Raw genomic sequence first — 20,064 nt, 5'->3', positions numbered from 1 at the left:
AGGAAGTGGAGCACACCATTCCTTATCTCTCAGTTTGACTACAATAGAAAGTGGAGCACACCATCCCTTATCTCTCAGTTTGACTACAATAGAAAGTGGAGCACACCATCCCTTATCTCTCAGTTTGACTACAATAGGAAGTGGAGCAGACCACCCTTATCTCTCAGTTTGACTACAATAGGAAGTGGAGCAGACCATCCCTTATCCCTCAGTTTGACTAAAATAGAAAGTGGAGCAGACCATCCCTTATCTCTCAGTTTGACTACAATAGGAAGTGGAGCAGACCATCCCTTATCCCTCAGTTTGACTAAAATAGAACGTGGAGCAGAAAACAAAAACGTTATTCATTTCTTACTGCACCCATTCGAACCAAGCCTCTTTTTCTCCACTACACAGAACATTATACAGATGTTTTAGTCATTCTGTCAAAAAAACCTAATTTATATATCTTATTTATCTTTTGGTTTCGTCATTCGTACCAACCCATATTTCCAAATGCCTTGCCTTTACTAAAACCCAACACAGGTGGAAACTAATTTTAGTTACTGCAAAACACACTTGAGTTTTCACATGCTGTAAAAAGCCCAGCACTGCAGCTAAATTTAGCAGACAAATAATTTTTATCTTCATCTTCTGTCTAATGTTACAAACTGAGTCAGAGCAGATGAAGGAGGGGAGCAGCTACTATTCATTAACAGAGTGTTGAACCTCAGAAGAACCAGGAAGGAAAACCAATTCATGTTTAAATATCAGAATCTCATCAGAGCCTTGTTCTACAGAAAAAGTTTGAATCAGTGAAGAATGATCGTTTTATACTGATTGTGTATCTGAGTTTATGTTACAATGTCATCATGATTCACTAGCTGTTTATTTGTACCAAACGTAAGTTAATCCTTAGCCATGCCTGCCTGACTGTGTGATATGTGAGCTGAATCTCTGTATAGAACACCTACAGAATTCACCATCAGGCATTTTTATCTCAATATCCCTGAAAACACACCTGGATTTAACTTTTAATCTCTAAACTTATATTATAGTAATAATATAATTACATTGCCACCTTTTAGATTTTCAGATACAGTTATTTCAACGCATTCCCTTTTCTGTAATAGCAGAAGTTACCTAATTTCCTTCAGTACTATTCTCACTTACTTTAAACTTGAGATTTCTAATACAGCAGTTTGTGATTCAATAGAGATTTATGTTATAGAAAAAGACATAATATTACGAACAATTCAAATATCAAATCCTCAAGCCAGATTAATAACAAGAGGACATAACTCTGTTGCTCATGTGATCATGAAAACAGATGAATGGGGTGGGGGGAAGAAATTACCTGATAAAAATATGATTAAAAAGGATAAAGGGGAAATATCTCATGTGACCTTGTTACATTCTGTAATCCCAAATGGCCAGAAAAATATGGCAAGTTTGATGAAATGCTAGATAAATGTTATGCATGATGAATCAAAGGGACGTTACTCTGTATTTTGTGAGTAAAAGGTGGGATTGAAGTACTCCAGCCAGTATTTCCAGAATGTAGGCTGTCAATTTAGTTAAGTTAATATGAGTGAAATGAAATGACAAATTTCTTCCATTTCAGCAATACATGGACTGATAGCTAGTGTTAAATTCCATCCCAGAAATATGATATAGAACTCTTGAGGTATAGTGCACATGATCACAGACATCATTTTGTTAAAAATCTTTACAATAAATTTTACAATGTGTCTGTCTGTACTACAGTTCAAGTGTAGTATGAGTGAACTCATGAAATCAACCATGATAACTATATTATGTTATAAGCCTTCAGAACAACACAGCAAAACCTACCATCTGATTCACTGAAGGAAGGATAATAATGTGACATTTCGTGGTATTTTCACTGAAGCTGTAATAAATAACTAGGGTGGGCTTATTAACAGGCATAGGCTTATTGCCACATAAACAGTGGTCAATGGGACAGAGCAAACAGTTTCTAGTACAACAGTAGGTCAGTGGTACTGAAAACAATATGGGTCAGATAAACATTTCCTCCAGGGGGCGCCTCTTGTCTCGGCCAATCTATCTTTGTTGGCCACATGGCCCCCTCCTCAATCAAAGTTCGCACTGCATTCAGTGAAGCTTGCCAGACATAATAGGCTCTAAGAGGCAGGTCTTTATACCTCATAAATTCAGTGTGGATACATGATGACAGACTCAGTCTAACAGTACTATTATACAGTCTATAGGATCTACAGATATGAGTATTAGGATGGGGAGTGTTATTAAGGTCTTTCCATGATATCATGGTGACTGAGTGTCATTTAGTAATCAACTTGATTTAAAGACAGTATATATTTTTGATTTTGTCAACTCAGACACTGTGGTCAATGACTCAATAATTATCAAGCATCAAACAACGTCTGTATCTTTACTCTTTGATGGTCTTGATTCAGACAAGTTGACATCTGTTTGTTTGGAAAAACATTTTTTGGGGGTTTTGTTTCATATAAGCTCTAAGAATCTGTGGACTAAGAACGAATTAAAACTAGTGTCATGACAAAAGCTCATGTTGTGCTTTTATCTTTTTACTTCAATGTACTTTTCATGTGCACTCTAATTTGGTTATTCCAGAAAGCAGATAGAGTTTTCTCCCGTTTTACTTCTAGTCAAAGTCTCAGGGCAAGATTTCTACAGCAAGGCAGCTTGAATTATCTCCCTTTGTTCAATTATATCTAATTCCTTGCAGTTCAAGCCCAATGTAATAACAGTCACTCATTCAGCTATAATTTGCTGTAATTAACTGAAACTCCAATTCTATAAATCCTATATCTTCACATATAAAATAAAATATCCAATAAACACATTATGCAGTGAAATCAGAATTGTCTGTCCCAGGAAGTCCCTCATTAGACAGGTTTCACTGAACAGCTCAGAGTTTTGTAAAAAAAAAAAACTCAAAATAAAAACATGCCACAATGATATCAGTATACTCAAAATTCATGTTAATGAATTTCTGTCATAAAGCTCAAGCATTAATGGTAGCCAGACCAAAGGTGCAACATTTAACTTACCCAGATTAGTGTTACAAGCTTTAACAGTGCAAAGACATTAGTTGCAAGCATATAAATATAACTAAGTCATGTGTAACAAGTATTTACACAACCATGACTATGTAGATTGACCAAGTGAGTGACCCTAATCAACAAGTCCCTGTGGTGCTAGTCCCAGTGTCTTTATTGTAAATGGTTTGATTTTATTGGTGAAATGGGATAGGACAACAAGTTCCTGAAAACCTCCGACATCTGTGATGATACTCTACTCTATTTGTTGACATAAGTCAGATCCAATGATAATAGGCTACTGTAGTTACAAGTGAAGACAATGACTCCAAGCATAATTACGGGCATGCAGACAGTTACGAGAACTTTGGACAAACAAATAGGACTCTAATTTACATAGATCCAGTGACATTTTGTAGAATACAGGAGTATTATACAAACTTTATTTAGTGTGTATGTGCACAACACTTCAGGTGTTTAACACATTTGTAATGTAGAATTGTCCACTGTGGATAACTTCATCAGTAACCTTCACATCGACCTTGGACACCCTGAACAAAAATGATTACCTATGCCAGAGTCTGGTTTTCGCTCTGGGTCAGGACTTGAATCTTTTTTATATCTCTGCTGGCCCCCAGTCTGGTACAGCTCCATGTTGGGGGTGACCCCTGGGGGTGGGGGAGGAGGGGGCAAGAAGTCGTCATCCATGGGCGGTGGTGGAGGAGGGGGAAGGTCATCATCCTCCATTTGTGCGTGTGGCATGTTCTGACCTGTGGGCACATCTGTTATCAATACAGACATTGCATATGCGAAATATGTAAAACAGAAAAATATGGCACCTCTAGTTTGTGAAAAGCAAGGATGACACTTAAAAAATAGATATATTTTCTGAAGACAGAATTCTTTTTAAGATTTTTGAAAGTCCTAAACAATAAAATCTTTGATGAGATGATGAATCATGCTAAAGATCAAAACCTAGACAAATAAAACACTCTAACGAATATAAAAACAAGCATTCTTGATTAAACAGATTTCTTGTAAAATGTTAGTAAAAACTTGAGGTAATGAAAAATTATAACAAGAATTATCTGCCCTTTCTGAAAGCCTCCACCGGTATATTACTTTGTTAATAAGTTTAGTAAAAACTGGGCTACTATACCACCCAAACACCACACTATGCTGTGTATTATTGCTCCTTTCTTACCTTTCTCCCATGGCTTGGCACCAGTTGATTTCAATTTTGGTAAAAATGCTGTCGCAGATTCTTTCTCTGATGGAGGTTTTGCTTTTTCTGAAAATAAATCACGACAGTTTTAATATAAACCTTATTGAGTTTCCTGCTGCTTTGACTGTAAATGTGGGAATTTACATGTGGGGAAAAGTTACACTTACAGTCATTCAGCTTCATAAATTTCCTCCATGCTTATGAATTTGTTACGTATTGTATACATAGATTTGTGAAGGTACTCTGATCATGAAAATAACCCCAATGTGTACACTTTGGCTACTGAAATCTCAAAATCAACCCCTAGTGGATATAACCATGACAACAGTATTGATAAATTGATATCAATAGAGGTATCTGAGATTTATATCATCTAGTTTCTGATTGCAGTCCCATAACTCTATTTCTCTACTGGTTAAAGTAGGGAGGTGTATGACCCAAGGTCACTTACAATCAGCCACTTACTTGGATTTTATCTAAAGATTTCACTGGAGGAAATTTGGCAATAGGTTAATTTTACCAGGGATTTGGTAAAGAAAGGTTTTATCCAGTGTCACACTTAGACAGGAAAGGTACATGTTTATACAGAGAAACTCACAAAGGGGTTCAGTTTGGGAGGGAGGGTTTGATCCTGGGTTTCTGTTGTACTAAATATCTACCTAGCATAACTAAATGAGGTTTAAGTATGAGACTTACATGTATTTCAATTTTTATGGGGAAGGTTATAAAAATGGCAACCTTTTGAATGTCACCTATTTACTAGTATCTGAAGGTATCATGGCAACCACCTGGAGGTTTTGATGGGGTGGCTTAACCCTATAGTGCCTCAAAGACTGGTCACCAAACTTACCTTGAGGTTTTGATGGGGTGGGCTTGACCCTATATTTCCTCAAAGACTGGTCACCAAACTTACAAGCAGGATTTTGTGAGGTGACCCAATACTTCCTACTGGACTGGTCATCAAACTAACAAGGAGGATTTTGTGAGGTGACCCAATACTTCCTACTGGACTGGTCACCAAACTTACAAGGAGGATTTTGTGAGGTGACCCAATACTTCCTACTGGACTGGTCACCAAACTTACAAGGAGGATTTTGTGAGGTGACCCAATACTTCCTACTGGACTGGTCACCAAACTTACCTGCAGGTTTTGGTGGAGTGGACTTGACCTTTGGCTCCTCTACGACTGGTTGAGGTTCTGGTTGTTGAGGACTACTCTGCTGAACTGTCCGTAGTGTGACCTTACTAAGCTCCTCTACCAGGTTCTTGCCCTGAAGCTTTTGCTGTTTCTGCTGGTTTGGTTTTATGACAGCAGCCTGACCAGGAACAGGCATTGTGTGTTGCGACTGCTTCCTGTTCCCTTGGTCATGTGAGTCATCTCCCTTTGGTTGCTTTTTCCCAATTTCAAATGAAGAAATTTGAGGTCGTCCAGGAATCTTTGAAATTGGTGGTGGGGGAGGAGGGGGTGGGTTTGCCACTTTAGGAACTTGGGGCGGAGCTACAGGTTGGGGAACTTTGTGTGGTGTGGTGTGTGGTGAAGAATCGGATATCATTTCAGGAGGGGGTGGTGGTAAAGGTGGGGAAGGTGGACGATTATTTTCCAGCGTAGCCGCTACAAATCGTGCTGCCACCGGTAACGGAGGAGGGGGAGCAGGGAAACTTGGCGGGCCATGACTAGACCTCTGACTTTCAGACTTAGGCACACTGTCCATGTGTGTAGCACCAGGGTCTGGAGTTGTAGCTCGTGGCTCTGTTGGTTGTCGTGGCATTACAGGGGAAGCCACCTTTTCATTCTTTCTTTTCAGTGAAGACTGTCTCTGCAAGATTGGGCTATGAGGGGCTGATCCTGGGCCAACTTTTGGCAGAGGTGGAGGCGATGCCGTTCGGTGTGATGGTGAGTATGAAGGCTGTTGCATAGCTGGCAGTTGTCCATGATGTTGACCTTGGGGTGTGCACGAATGACTTTGTCCATAATGTCCTTGATGACCTGGTGAAGCAGGAGCACCATATTGACTACCATTACTGGCAGGGAGTCCTTGACCATAGTAACCTTGATTTTGATGACCTGGCGATGCAGGTGTTGCAGGATGACCTTGACCTTGGCTGTAATAGCTTGGACTTTGGTGACCTGGAGAAGCTGGAGCACCATACTGCCCACTACTTGGGGCCTTGTGTTTATCGACCTGTGAATATGGATGAGGTCCTATTGGTTCATATGTCGGATCACCAGGTGGAGACACATCTGGAACATCATAGTACTTCCCATCACTTGACCTACGATGGGTTTTTGGTGAGCCAGGAAGATTTACAATATAGGAAAATGGCTTATTTGGGTTCGGATGACTCGGACTACGAGGACTGGCCAATGGGCTGGCCACCATTTTCTTCTGTAGCCGTGGTGACATCTGTAGGGGTGGGATGTTAATTGGTGAATGTGGAGGCTGTGGCTGGTGCTGGGGGCTGTGATGGCTGTCTTCCATGTACAGCGCTGTGTCATCATAGATTCCACTGGAGGAGGAGGAGGTCTGCAGGCATGAAACAAAGTCCACAATAAATCACCCATGAAAATGTATTCTACATTATTAATTATTAATTAATTGATATTTTGAGCTTTGTGAGATTACAGGTATTTTTGAAATTCTATTTAACGATTTTCCATACAGAGATTAAGCATTGACAGTTCTTCCAGCTTTCCAACAGGATCATTAAGATAGTGGGCTTTACTTTTATATTGTATAAATACCTCAGTGACTTTTTTTAATCATACATTAATCAATGCTTTAAAAGCATTAAATCTAGATAAAACAGCATTTAGGTTAGCTTTCCAGCATAATCTGGTTTACTAAAGTACTAGATTGGGTCATGAAAAGTCTCTTTTTCTTCATAGGATAAGAGAAATCTACGTCTTTAGTATTTTGTTCTCATACTCACCCTACTGCCAGTACTTAGTCGGGTACTAGGGCTCCGTCTGGGTGGGGCAGGAGCACTGCGCCTCTGGCTCCCATACTCTCCCTACGATATGAAAAGAATTTGAACCAATATGTCACCATCACACATATTAGTCAATTTTATGTGTAAAGGGAAGTAACTCTTACAACCTTATCATATGAGATAGAGACGGGTCTTTTACTGGTTAGGGATGTAAGTTTTGTGTTGTTTAGATTAAGTGATTGTTAGTGAAGCATGGACAGTGTTTAAATCGATTATAGAAGGAACTTTGACACTGAAATCTCTTATCCACAATTTAAGAAATTTCTAATTTTCTAAGATAAAGCAACACAATATATATATATAAGTACCATGCAGTATGTCAAAAGAAAGTTTATAATTGTATTTCTTCATGGCTGAAATTTCTAAAAATAGTTTTGAAATATTTGTAGGTATGAAAGATAAGGAATTTTTACCTGATTGGCAGGTATTGTGTCATATATCTGTGATTGTGAGTAGAGGTCCCTTGGACACGGGGGAGGGTTCCCCGAGTCACAGATGAAATCTCCATGAGGAGGGGGAGGCAGGCCCCGATACTGTACATGGCCGTTCATGTCGTCCTCGTTGTCAGCTTCGGCTTGTTCAGGCCTTGGATATACAAAGTCGTAGTCATCGAGATCTCTATCTGTAACATTTATAAAAAATAAACATTATTTACCTAAGAATAAATTATTCACATCATATTAAAATTTTGTTGTTAAATTATCATATGACAGTACATAATTTTATAGATGTCAAGACTACACAGGGTCCTGTATAGACACTTTATGTCATACAGTAATATGTGCTTAATAAAATACCATATATAGAGACATGTATACAATTTAAACTCAGTTTTAAACTAAATGAAAAATAATCTTATTGTGTCTTCCATGACAAAATAAATAATTTCACTTCATTGCAGTACAACCAACTTGCATGTGTCGAAGCTTAATTAAAGTCGCAACCATTACCTTCCCATGTAGAAAGGACTAAACATTACAATGATTAAGATTGTTCCATTATCAATACTAGGGTTGGGAGGATGTTCAATTCAATTAATTTGAGAATTTCTCTACATTGCATTAAAGAACAGGAGAAATTATTTTTTTGTCATTATAAAAACCTGGATCAATGGTCACAAGTGTTGAATAATGTATGTTCCAATAGTAGGTATTGCCATGACAACTGATAGAAAACGATGACCATTCAGTACTTGCCTTTCAAGTTAACCACATCCAGACTGCTTACATTATTGGTTTCTACATTCAGAACTTTTGTCAGTCCAACCTACTGTTGATTTTTTGAAAATGTGTGCTTTTAATAAATAAATCTTGTTATTTCATAATTATTCAATTTAAAAATTGCATCTCAAATAGTTGATCCTACATAGTCATCTTAAAAGAATTTGTATGCATTAAAATCATGCCATATGGTTTTTGAGAGAAGCCAGGAATTGACAGACACTCTTGAACTTGATGGTATGATACTATGGTGTGAAGTATCCTGACTAGATAATGCTATAACACTATATGATCCTTGTCAGTTTTGTTGGCTCTGGGATCATTGAAGGAGTATGAAATGAGAGAAACTTGAGTCTGATATGTGCTTAAGCATTTTCTCTTCAGTTTGGTAATCACAGGATCTATTTACAGTAGAAAAATGCATGAAAACTTGTAATTCCCTCAAATTATGCTGCTGATGCTAAACAAGAAATTCCTCTGGCTAACAAAATTGAAAAATTAAGTGAATGACAAAACTAAGACAAAAAAAACATCAGATTTTGATGAACTTGAAAGGTAACTATTATGAAGAAATGAAGTTCTTATCAATATCTATTTAACAATATAAGTTTATACATTTTGGAACCTCTATATATAGCTGTGAGGTGACCTATCTGATATTTAAAGACCAATTCCTAATAGTGTGGGGGTGAATGGAATGCTAACAAAATAGTTTTAGTAATTTCACACTTTCTCTCTTTCTTTTGAAGACCATTGAACACCATCAAAGTACCAGAAACAAAACTGAAACAGACCCTATCAGTGTGGACAACCAATGGCAATACAAACAACTTATGATCAAAACAATATTCCATAAAAAGTGGACATTCTGGATGTGTTCTCAGGTTCTATAGTTAACTAAATGAGACCATGTCAGACAATTCTGGATAAATGTGATGTTCTGAGCTGTAAATGGTATTGTTTCCTTGGTGCATCAAATAACAAACACAATTCATATGTTTGATACATCACTTGGGTGTGTGCATTAAGATAGTGTAAAGATAAAAGATAACATGAAATTTTGGTTAGAAAGATTCAGTAAGTGCACTTATGCATTACACTCAAATAGTTCAGTCTGCATCTATGTGAAAGACACAAAGTTGATATTTTCTGATGTTAGCATTTTCCGAGGTAAATATTTTCTGAAGATGGTATTTCCAGAATCAAGTTTATTTATTTTCATGCAGTTGAATCTATTTTATACCGTCAGGGTCTTATTCCTTGATCAAAAGACAGAATTCATACCATTACTTGATCAGGGGACATAATTCATACCATTCCTTGATCAGGGGACATAATTCATACCATTCCTTGATCAGGGGACATAATTCATACCATTCCTTGATCAGGGGACATAATTCATACCCTTCCGAAATCAGGGGACAGATTTCATACAGATACCTTTCCTTGACCAAAGGACAACTTTCCTTGAACAAGGGACAGAATTCACACCCTTCCTCACATCGGCAGATCGATGCCCACCCAAAGCATGGTGTAGCCAAGGAAGGTGTTAGACATGGAAAAGTTGGTTAGGAAAGTGAGATAACATAAATATAACAAGATTAGTTGCTGATTCACGTAACAGGGGCAGCCTTATATCCTATCTGTCTATAGGACTACAAGTTATCATATAAACCCAGAACATTTTACAGCAATTGTGAACTGAGAAATATCATCGTAAAGGATATCATCAGATTTGAAGAGATTTGTTCTACAAGGCTGCTAGGTAATGACTTCATTGGAAATAAACATTCCTAACCAGGAATTGAGCTGGAGTTTTCTGTCTTAAATCACTTGTTTAACTGCTAATCCATGTCTTCCGATCAGAGATAGGGTACACACCTAAGTCAGGGTCAATGATGGCGGTACAGTACACACCTAAGTCAGGGTCGATGATGGCGGTACAGTACACACCTACGTCAGGGTTGATGATGGAGAAACGGTTTACACCATTGTACTAATATCATTAAGCAAGTCCTGTGTACTCCTCTGTACAAAGCTTTACACACTTGGCATATCAGTGTCTTCTTCCCAAGCTCTTGTCTTATTCACATAAATAACACTGTATATCATTGTCTTCATCACTTCTAACAAGTGGGGAAGTCAAAACCTGTAGTATCTGATGCAGTACAACATTCCTCACAGAAAACTATTGTTCTATAAACCACTTTCTAAAGATATCATTTATTGTTTCCAATTTCTGTTAAGACATTGACTTCAATACCATGGTTATGTACAGATCATGTAAAGCCATAACAGTTTTTATCTTGAGAGCTTTTGATCCAAATTTTGCAAAAAGTGTGAAAAAATGATTGCATGCTAAAGCTTCAGACTAAAAAGTAAATAACTCAGAGATTTCTGTCACACCCTGAAAATTGCAAGAAAAGTCTCCGACATCAAATAACTGTCGATAATGTCTGCCAGACGGCCATATCCAAATCACACTTCATGGTGTTAACATGTTACATCAACACAGCACAATGCCACCTAGTGGAAAGATAGCTAAGTGTAGGCCCATCAGCAAATAGCACGATGCCACCTAGTGGAGAGAAGATAAAACATCACCTCATTTCCTTTGGGAACAAATTAATAAACTTATATAATATCAAAATCAACTTTCCTATAAAGAAAATTTCAGCCATTTTAAAAACATGTAAAATGTAATCATATCCTTAAACACTTGTTTGAAAAGTGCTTATTTCAAAAAAGCTGACACAGCAATACACACTGTGGATTAAAGCTGAAGTTCCAATCACCCAGCATTACTCCACTCTATTAGATTAGGTGACAACTGAGTGTCAGATCTCTGTTAAAAGCTAAGTCTTCACTTCCTTTCCACACAACTTGACCTTCTAAGGAATTGGTCAATAATTACTGATCCGGTCTGACAGTGACAAGGCTTCCCCACTTAGACTTCCAATCACTTCACTAGTACAAAAGAGACAGTTATATGTTCTATCTGTAAATGTACTTCAGAACCATGCCATTCTCCATACAGAATCATTTAGATTCTCAACATCCCTGAGATTGTCTCTCTGACACCATCTTTGTGACCCTCCTGACTACAAATATCTGTTACCCCTCCCTGACAACATCTCTGTGATCCTCTCCCTGACAACATCTCTATGATCCTCTCCCTGACAACATCTCTATGACCTCCCTAACGACATCTCTGCGACCTCTCTTACAACATCTCTATGACCTCCATAACAACATCCCTGCAACCTCCTCCCTGACAACATCTCTGTGACTCCACCCTGACAATATTAGTGTGACTTCCTCATTGACAACATCACTGTGAACCAAGGGGCTCTAACATCACCCTGGCCCCTCCCTGACACCATCACTAACTATTTCACTGAAAATATAATTGTGACTCCTTCCTGACAACAACCCTGTGATTGTCTCCCTGCCAACATCCCTGTGACTATCTCCCTGACATCTATGTGTCCTCCTCCTGGACATCTTTTTTATCTCTCCCTGGCAACAACCATGTGACTATCACCCTGACAACAACCATATGACTATTTCCCTGACAACAACCCTTTGACTATTCCCTGACAACATCCCTGTGATTGTCTCCCTGACAACAACCCTTTGACTATTCCCTGACAACATCCCTGTGATTGTCTCCCTGACAACATCCCTGTGACTATTCCCTGACAACATCCCTGTGATTGTCTCCCTGACAACAACCCTTTGACTATTCCCTGACAACATCCCTGTGATTGTCTCCCTGACAACATCCCTGTGACTATCTCCCTGACAACATCCCTGTGACTATCTCCCTGACAACATCCCTGTGACTATCTCCCTGACAACATCCCTGTGACTATCTCCCTGACAACATCTATGTGTGCTCCTCCCTGACATCTTTTTGATCTCTCCCTGACAACATCTACAACTGACAATTACTGATGCTAATACACACTACCAGATAGAGAAATTAACACTGGTTAGTCAAGATCATGGGTTAAATTCAGTTTTCTACACCAGATGTACCCATTGCCTGTACTTCATTATGTAGCAGTATAAATACATCTCCGATTTCCCTGGTGTTTCCAACAGGACAACACATACTGTTTAGCAATAATGAAGTCAGCCTGGGTTTTTATGAGGAAAAGTAACAAATTACACCCAGATCTTATCGTTGAATGGTTCTACAGTAAATATGCTTGAAAATGGATCAACTTAATTCTTCAAGTCCCTTTTTTGTTTTGAAATATCTTTCTAAGTAATGGTTACTGTTCCTTAATGGCTACTTAGTAACCTACAGATTTCAAAAACTTACACATACCCATTCTGTGAGTAAACAAGGTAGAAAGCTTGAGTTCTTTAGGTTAACAGACATAGGAGAGATATCACTCTTAAACTAAGAGCACATCATACACTAGAGCGCCCTCCCATATAATGACAGTACATCATACCCTACAGCGCCATCCCATATAATGACAGTACATCATACCCTACAGTGCCATCCCATATAATGACAGTACATCATACCCTACAGCGCCCTCCCATATAATGACAGTACATCATACCCTACAGCGCCCTCCCATATAATGACAGTACATCATACCCTACAGCGCCATCCCATATAATGACAGTACATCATACCCTACAGCGCCATCCCATATAATGACAGTACATCATACCCTACAGCGCCCTCCCATATAATGACACTACATCATACCCTACAGCGCCCTCCCATATAATGACAGTACATCATACCCTACAGCGCCATCCCATATAATGACAGTACATCATACCCTACAGCGCCCTCCCATATAATGACACTACATCATACCCTACAGCGCCCTCCCATATAATGACAGTACATCATACCCTACAGCGCCATCCCATATAATGACAGTACATCATACCCTACAGCGCCATCCCATATAATGAAAGAACATCATATGCTACAGCACCCTCCTATGTAATGAAAGTACATCATACCCTACAGTGCCCTCACATATAATGACAGTACATCATACCCTACAGCCCCCTCACATATAATGACAGTACATCATATTCTACAGTGCCCTCCCATATAATGACAGTATATAATACCCTACAGCGCCCTCACATATAATGACAGTACATCATATGCTAAAGCACCCTCCCATATAATGACAGTACATCATACCCTACAGTCCCGTCATATAATGACAGTACATCATACCCTACAGTACCCTCACATATAATGACAGTACATCATACTCTACAGTGCCCTCACATATAATGACAGTACATCATATGCTAAAGCACCCTCCCATATAATGACAGTACATCATATCCTACAGTCCCATCAGATAATGACAGTACATCATACCCTACAGTACCCTCACATATAATGACAGTACATCATACTCTACAGCGCCGTCATATATAATGACACTACATCATACCCTACTGCGCCGTCATATATAATGACAGTGCATCATACGCTACAGTGCCGTCATATATAATGACAGTACATCATACCCTACAGCCCCCTCACATATAATGAAAGAACATCATATGCTACAGCACCCTCCCATATAATGACAGTACATCATACGCTACAGCGCTCTCCCATATAATGACAGAACATCATACCCTACAGCTCCCTCACATATAATGACAGTACATCATACCCTACAGCCCCCTCACATATAATGAAAGAACATCAAATGCTACAGCACCCTCCCATATAATGACGGTACATCATACTTTACAGTGCCTTCACATATAATGACAGTACATCATACCCTACAGTGCCCTCACATATAATGACAGTACATCATACCCTACAGTGCCCTCTCCTATAATGACAGTACATCATTCGCTACAGCGCCATCATATATAATGACAGTACATCATACTTTACAGCACCCTCACATATAATGACAGTACATCATACCCTACAGCGCCCTCACATATAATGAGAGTACATCATACCCTACAGCGCCCTCCCATAAAATGACAGTACATCATACCCTATAGCGCCATCCCATATAATGACAGTACATCATACCCTACAGCGCCCTCACATATAATGACAGTACATCATATCCTACAGCGCCCTCCCATATAATGACAGTACATCATACCCTACAGCGCCCTCACATATAATGAGAGTACATCATACCCTACAGCGCCCTCCCATATAATGACAGTACATCATACCCTACAGCGCCATCCCATATAATTACAGTACATCATATCCTACAGCGCCCTCCCATAAAATGACAGTACATCATACCCTATAGCGCCATCCCATATAATGACAGTACATCATACCCTACAGCGCCCTCACATATAATGACAGTACATCATATCCTACAGCGCCCTCCCATATAATGACAGTACATCATACCCTACAGCGCCATCCCATATAATTACAATATCCAAGATACAAGGATTAAAAATGACACTTCCAGTAAGTTATCATTAAATTCAGAAATTAGTATGTAAGTAATTAGGAACATAGTAATAATCTAATATAGCATGTTTAAAATCATATCATTTAATATAAATTTAAATATGAAAGTTATTATACAAAGAAATTCTACAGTTTAATCCTTTTATTTTAAGTTTATCATTATTGAAGTATATCTACAGCCAAAATACAGCAATCAGGCATTTTGTAAAAATACTTACTTTAAAGTTAGTGACGTTTTGGTAAGGATATCTTTAATGTAAAGTGATGGACAACATATTTATCTTTAATTGGAACCTGCTGGGATGATTGACCAATGCTTACAGATGGTGTTACTCTACTAAACATCTGGGCAAACTATTCAGCTCTACAAATATTTGTAATTGGAAGGATCATTAAGATGCCTTCCACAGGGAATAAACAGAGGAAACATCTGGAGGAAATTTTCTAGCATTTAAATTGATAAACAAAAAGATGGAAGAAGTCATCTTGTATTTAAAACAACCAAAGAAACATATCTGCTGATTCTTCAAAATGTTTGCAAAAAAGTTCATACAACAAAAACAAATAACTTTGTTGAATAAACCCTAATGAATGTCTGAAGATTTTCTTCAACACATACACTTGTCAAAATATTCACATATTTTCCTGAAAAGCTCTGGTGCAGATGGAAATTGGTTATTTCTAATAAAAGCAACTTCATCATAAAAGATAACATTTCTACATGTGTGAAATTTTAATGCATGTATATATTCAGTATATAAAGGGCTAATATTAATACCTGGGTATTATAGAAAAGACCATTTCTGTGTATGAAATTTCAGCATTAAGTATTGTCTCTAGTATCTCTCTCTAATGTCAGGCAGGTTAACCTTTAATTACTCCACATTACCACACCTTATTTCACAGGTATTATAATGGAGAACTCTTTTAAGAAAGGAGATAAATTTACATTAAGACAGCACTTATCCTTAAGTGAGTGCATCACATTTTTGTTTAGCTATCAACCTACAACTATATACAATTCACGTATATACAAACATATTTATCTTATGTGTAGCAAATACATCGCTTTATTTATATCAGGTTTAACAACGAAACTTAACATATGAATGAGTACCTAGGTAAATTATCCTGCTTTATCACTGATATCAAGAGAAAATTTATCTTCATGTAGATGTACTGGTTGCTGTATACTAAAATTTCCCTGCTCAGAGTTCTGTTTCTAAGTCCATACACCTGCTAGACATGAGACAATGGGCTGAACAACTGTTTTAAGAAGCCCAGGCATTTACCAACATTATCAGCTGTTCATTTATTGGCTTAACATGGAGATGTGGGGAAGCAGTTTCGTTGGTCAAACAAATATTACAAAATACTTAATTACAAAACTTTTAATCTCCTTACATATCTTCTAACACAGACCCAAACTCAACATACCCGGGAATCAAATTTCCAGGACAAGCAACTTACAGCATTATCACTGGAAAATTGGATTTGCATATGATAGTTATCGCAACTGTTCTTTTCTCGAAATCGTTTTCTTTTCTCAAAAACATTTTCTCTTCTCAAGATATGTTTTCCAGCTGTTCGTACGAAACTGATTACATGTACATTAAGTGACAACTGTTCTGTGGTAAATATCCTCAACATCACATGTTTTTAAAATGACATTAGTACCATACCAATCCTGTTATAAACCCTGGCTAATACAAAACCTCAGAATGACGGCAATTAGGTGGGTTTATTATATGACAATGGTATAAGTTTGTTGATATTTCTACTGGAACTTGGACAGATGTAGGTGAGCTATTACCATTGTCTGACACCATTGAGTTTCAATGAGTCTACATATGCATCCATGGGTCTTTTCACTGAAGGCAGATTTGTTTTATTTCATCCTCCAGTCTCAATATTTAAATATCTAAATTAATCTGCAAAGGTTTATTCCTCTATTGGACCTTAATTTGTCCTTCAAGTAATTTCTTCCCCCAATGGTTCAAATTTTTGCAGTCTTTGCCATAAGCTAAAGACAAAACAGTTTTACTTTTCGTGGAAGTTTTAAAATCTACTACAATGGTTTTCTGTCTTTAAAAAAGTATTGTGCATTCTAGGTAGACAATAACATTTGGGTTTACTGGGTTTCCTGTCCTAGCAAAGCCAGGGTAGACAATAACATTTGGGTTACTGTGTTTCTTGTCACTGAAAAGCCAGGGTAGACAATAACAGTTGGGTTACTGTGTTTCTTGTCACTGAAAAGCCAGGGTAGACAATAACAGTTGGGTTACTGGGTTTCTTGTCACTGAAAAGCCAGGGTAGACAATAACAGTTGGGTTACTGTGTTTCTTGTCACTGAAAAGCCAGGGTAGACAATACCAGTTGTGTTTACTATACAATAACAGTTGGGTTACTGTGTTTCTTGTCACTGAAAAGCCAGAGTAGACAATAACAGTTGGGTTACTGTGTTTCTTGTCCTTGAAAAGCCAGGGTAGACAATAACAGTTGGGTTTACTGGGTTTCTTGTCCTTGAAAAGCCAGGGTAGACAATAACAGTTGGGTTACTGTGTTTCTTGTCACTGAAAAGCCATGGTAGACAATAACAGTTGGGTTACTGTGTTTCTTGTCATTTAAAAGTCAGGGTAGACAATAACATTTGGGTTACTGTGTTTCTTGTCACTGAAAAGCCAGGGTAGACAATAACAGTTGGGTTACTGGGTTTCTTGTCCTTGAAAAGCCAGGGTAGACAATAACAGTTGGGTTACTGTGTTTCTTGTCACTGAAAAGCCAGGGTAGACAATAACAGTTGGGTTACTGTGTTTCTTGTCATTGAAAAGCCAGGGTAGACAATAACAGTTGGGTTTACTGGGTTTATCATCCCTGACTTAACAATCTTTACCTAAGTCTGATGTCTAGTTATTGTTGACAAAATTAATACCAATTCATACTTTTAGTAGATGAGTATGATATGAAAATGAGTAAAGAGGACATAGCAAGAAGTGATGGGAGAGAGTGGGATGGAGAAAGGAGGTAGCTAGTACAGAAAGAGGTATGACAGTCTCACCCACATACAGGAAGAAAGAAGAACATAAACATGTTCTGTGTTGTCAAAAACAAACAAATTTTGTTGTTTATACACAAAAACAAATCTACCATGAAGAATTTAATCAAGCATCTCCAGCCCCGCCTTTAAGTAAAATAATCAACTATATACCAAAGTGGAGCCGAGATGATACCAAATGTACTAGGGATGGTAAACACAAGAACAGACTGGGTCTGTTTTAGATAAGGTTATTTATCTGTCTAAATTACATACAACCTTCTTCAGTGCTCAGCTGCTCAATCCTCTGATAGCTTAGAAAAGTCTTTTCTTAAAAAATATGTATCTGATAGCTTTTCTGACATGTAAACACTTAAATTTTCATAACATTTTGAAATTCAGATCATCAAAATCATCATCTATGCAGATGGTCTGTTTGTACAGGTGGAGTAAACATAAATGTATATGGAGGGGGTTACAAAGGTCTCTTAAAGGCAAATTCTTAACAAAAGTGGTCTCTAAGCAAAGGTGGTCCCTAAGCAAAGGTGGTCTCTTAACAAAGTTGATCTCAAGGCGGTCTGTTGATAAGGTGGTGATTAAGCTAATTCAGGTTCAGATGTTTTATATCAAATTACCTGTGTAAAGTACCATTAGTACACTAGATCCCCAATAACTTTTATTTTAAACTTTGAATAGCATCATCCTGATTCAAAAGGGTCATATCTTACTTAATCAATCATAAAGTTAATTAATACAAGTAATAGTGTGAAAGTATACAACAGCTTGCTTCACTGGATGTCCCAAAAATATCCAAAAGATGAACCATTTTGTATTTGTAAAAAAATGTCATAATTTTTAATCCCTCCTGTACTGAACCATACTTGGTGTAACAGGACTTGCTGAGAGCTTTTTGGGGCCAGTAACAGGGTCCATTCTCAATAAAATGATTTCATATTTAAACAAAATTCCCAAAATTTGCAATATACTCCTGAAAATTTCCTTCCCAGTGCTCCAATTTTCTGCATGATATAAGGCAAAAATGCCCCATTTAGTACCAGTGAAATGAAAGCCCTGTGTATATGATACACCATGGAAAATTTGTCACATTTTTTTGTCATACCAAGTAAACCATACTTGGTGTAAATGTGTATTTTAAATGATTGCCTGCTGTGCTAGTGTCAGATCAGTCTAAAGACAATCAAACTCCCTTGTCATGCCTGACAGCTTCAATAGAGTGATGCTGCACCGCCCTGCAAAACATCTGGTGAGTTAATTCTGCCTATAGGACTCCCGGTATCATCACAAACGATTTACACAGATGATGATAAACTATCTTTATACCATGTTACAATGTGTGCTGTGTGTATCCAGTCCATTGGATTCCTGATCCATGACATGCTATGTGTAATTAATGATTCCGTTTCCAGTCATCTCTAAGCCAGTCAGGCTTCAGTGTAATCTTTATATCATCTCCAAACCTCCCTCCCAGGACCTGACCTAATGCAGACATTAAATATCATAACTTTATATTGCCTTGATATTACCAGAGAATGACATCATCTTTTTGTCATTAGATGATTGTTTTACCTGTGTTGTTAATATAGTTCCTTATATCAGGACAATATCAGGAGACAAGGTATTCTTACATGATACGGAGTGATATAGTCGTTGCCAGGAATGGGATAACTCATGTCTGATCTGTGGACAGGGATATCTGTCCTGTTCTATGTCTGGTAGTAAGCTGACCAGTATCTTCTGCTGTTCTGTAGAGTGACCAACACATGTTATTTCAATGTCCTGTTCTATGTCTGGTATTCTCAAGTAAGAGTTTGGCTGTTCAGCACTCTCCAAGATTGACCAGCCTAGATCAAGTTTAAATTCCATTGTAAAGTAAAATCTGGTAGTAAGCTGACCAGAATCTTCTGCTGTTCTGTAGAGTGACAACAAATGTTATTTGATTGTCCTGCGATAATATCATCCCTTATTTGGAGTCAAAGATAATATTTCTTAAAGGATAAACAAGCATGTATTTATTAATGTGTTCGATTTTGTTTCTGGAATTCAAGTGCAAGGTCACACAGACT

At 37.9% G+C, this 20,064-nt stretch overlaps 1 protein-coding gene across 5 annotated transcripts in view; it reads right to left on the bottom strand.

Moving 5' to 3' along the window:
* Positions 1–20,064, bottom strand: part of LOC132561980 (atrophin-1-like) — a 95,457-nt gene that overhangs the window by 48,842 nt on the left and 26,551 nt on the right. For 4 of the 5 annotated variants that reach the window (XM_060226705.1, XM_060226706.1, XM_060226703.1 and 1 more), the window contains exons 2-6: positions 7,674–7,882; positions 7,201–7,281; positions 5,411–6,794; positions 4,249–4,335; positions 3,614–3,826 (exon numbers count right to left, since the gene is read on the bottom strand). In XM_060226705.1, coding sequence (XP_060082688.1) covers positions 3,614–3,826; positions 4,249–4,335; positions 5,411–6,794; positions 7,201–7,281; positions 7,674–7,811 — 1,903 coding nt within the window. In that variant the 5' untranslated portion in view covers positions 7,812–7,882. The remainder of the gene's footprint in view (positions 1–3,613; positions 3,827–4,248; positions 4,336–5,410; positions 6,795–7,200; positions 7,282–7,673; positions 7,883–20,064) is intronic. The other variant, XM_060226702.1, reaches the window with a different exon arrangement.

This window comes from Ylistrum balloti, unplaced genomic scaffold (genome assembly GCF_031769215.1).
Source record: "Ylistrum balloti isolate Yb309-2 unplaced genomic scaffold, AGI_CSIRO_Ybal_v1 Utg371318, whole genome shotgun sequence".
NCBI classification, from domain to species: domain Eukaryota; kingdom Metazoa; phylum Mollusca; class Bivalvia; order Pectinida; family Pectinidae; genus Ylistrum; species Ylistrum balloti.
This window is presented reverse-complemented; position numbering and strand designations above follow the sequence as displayed.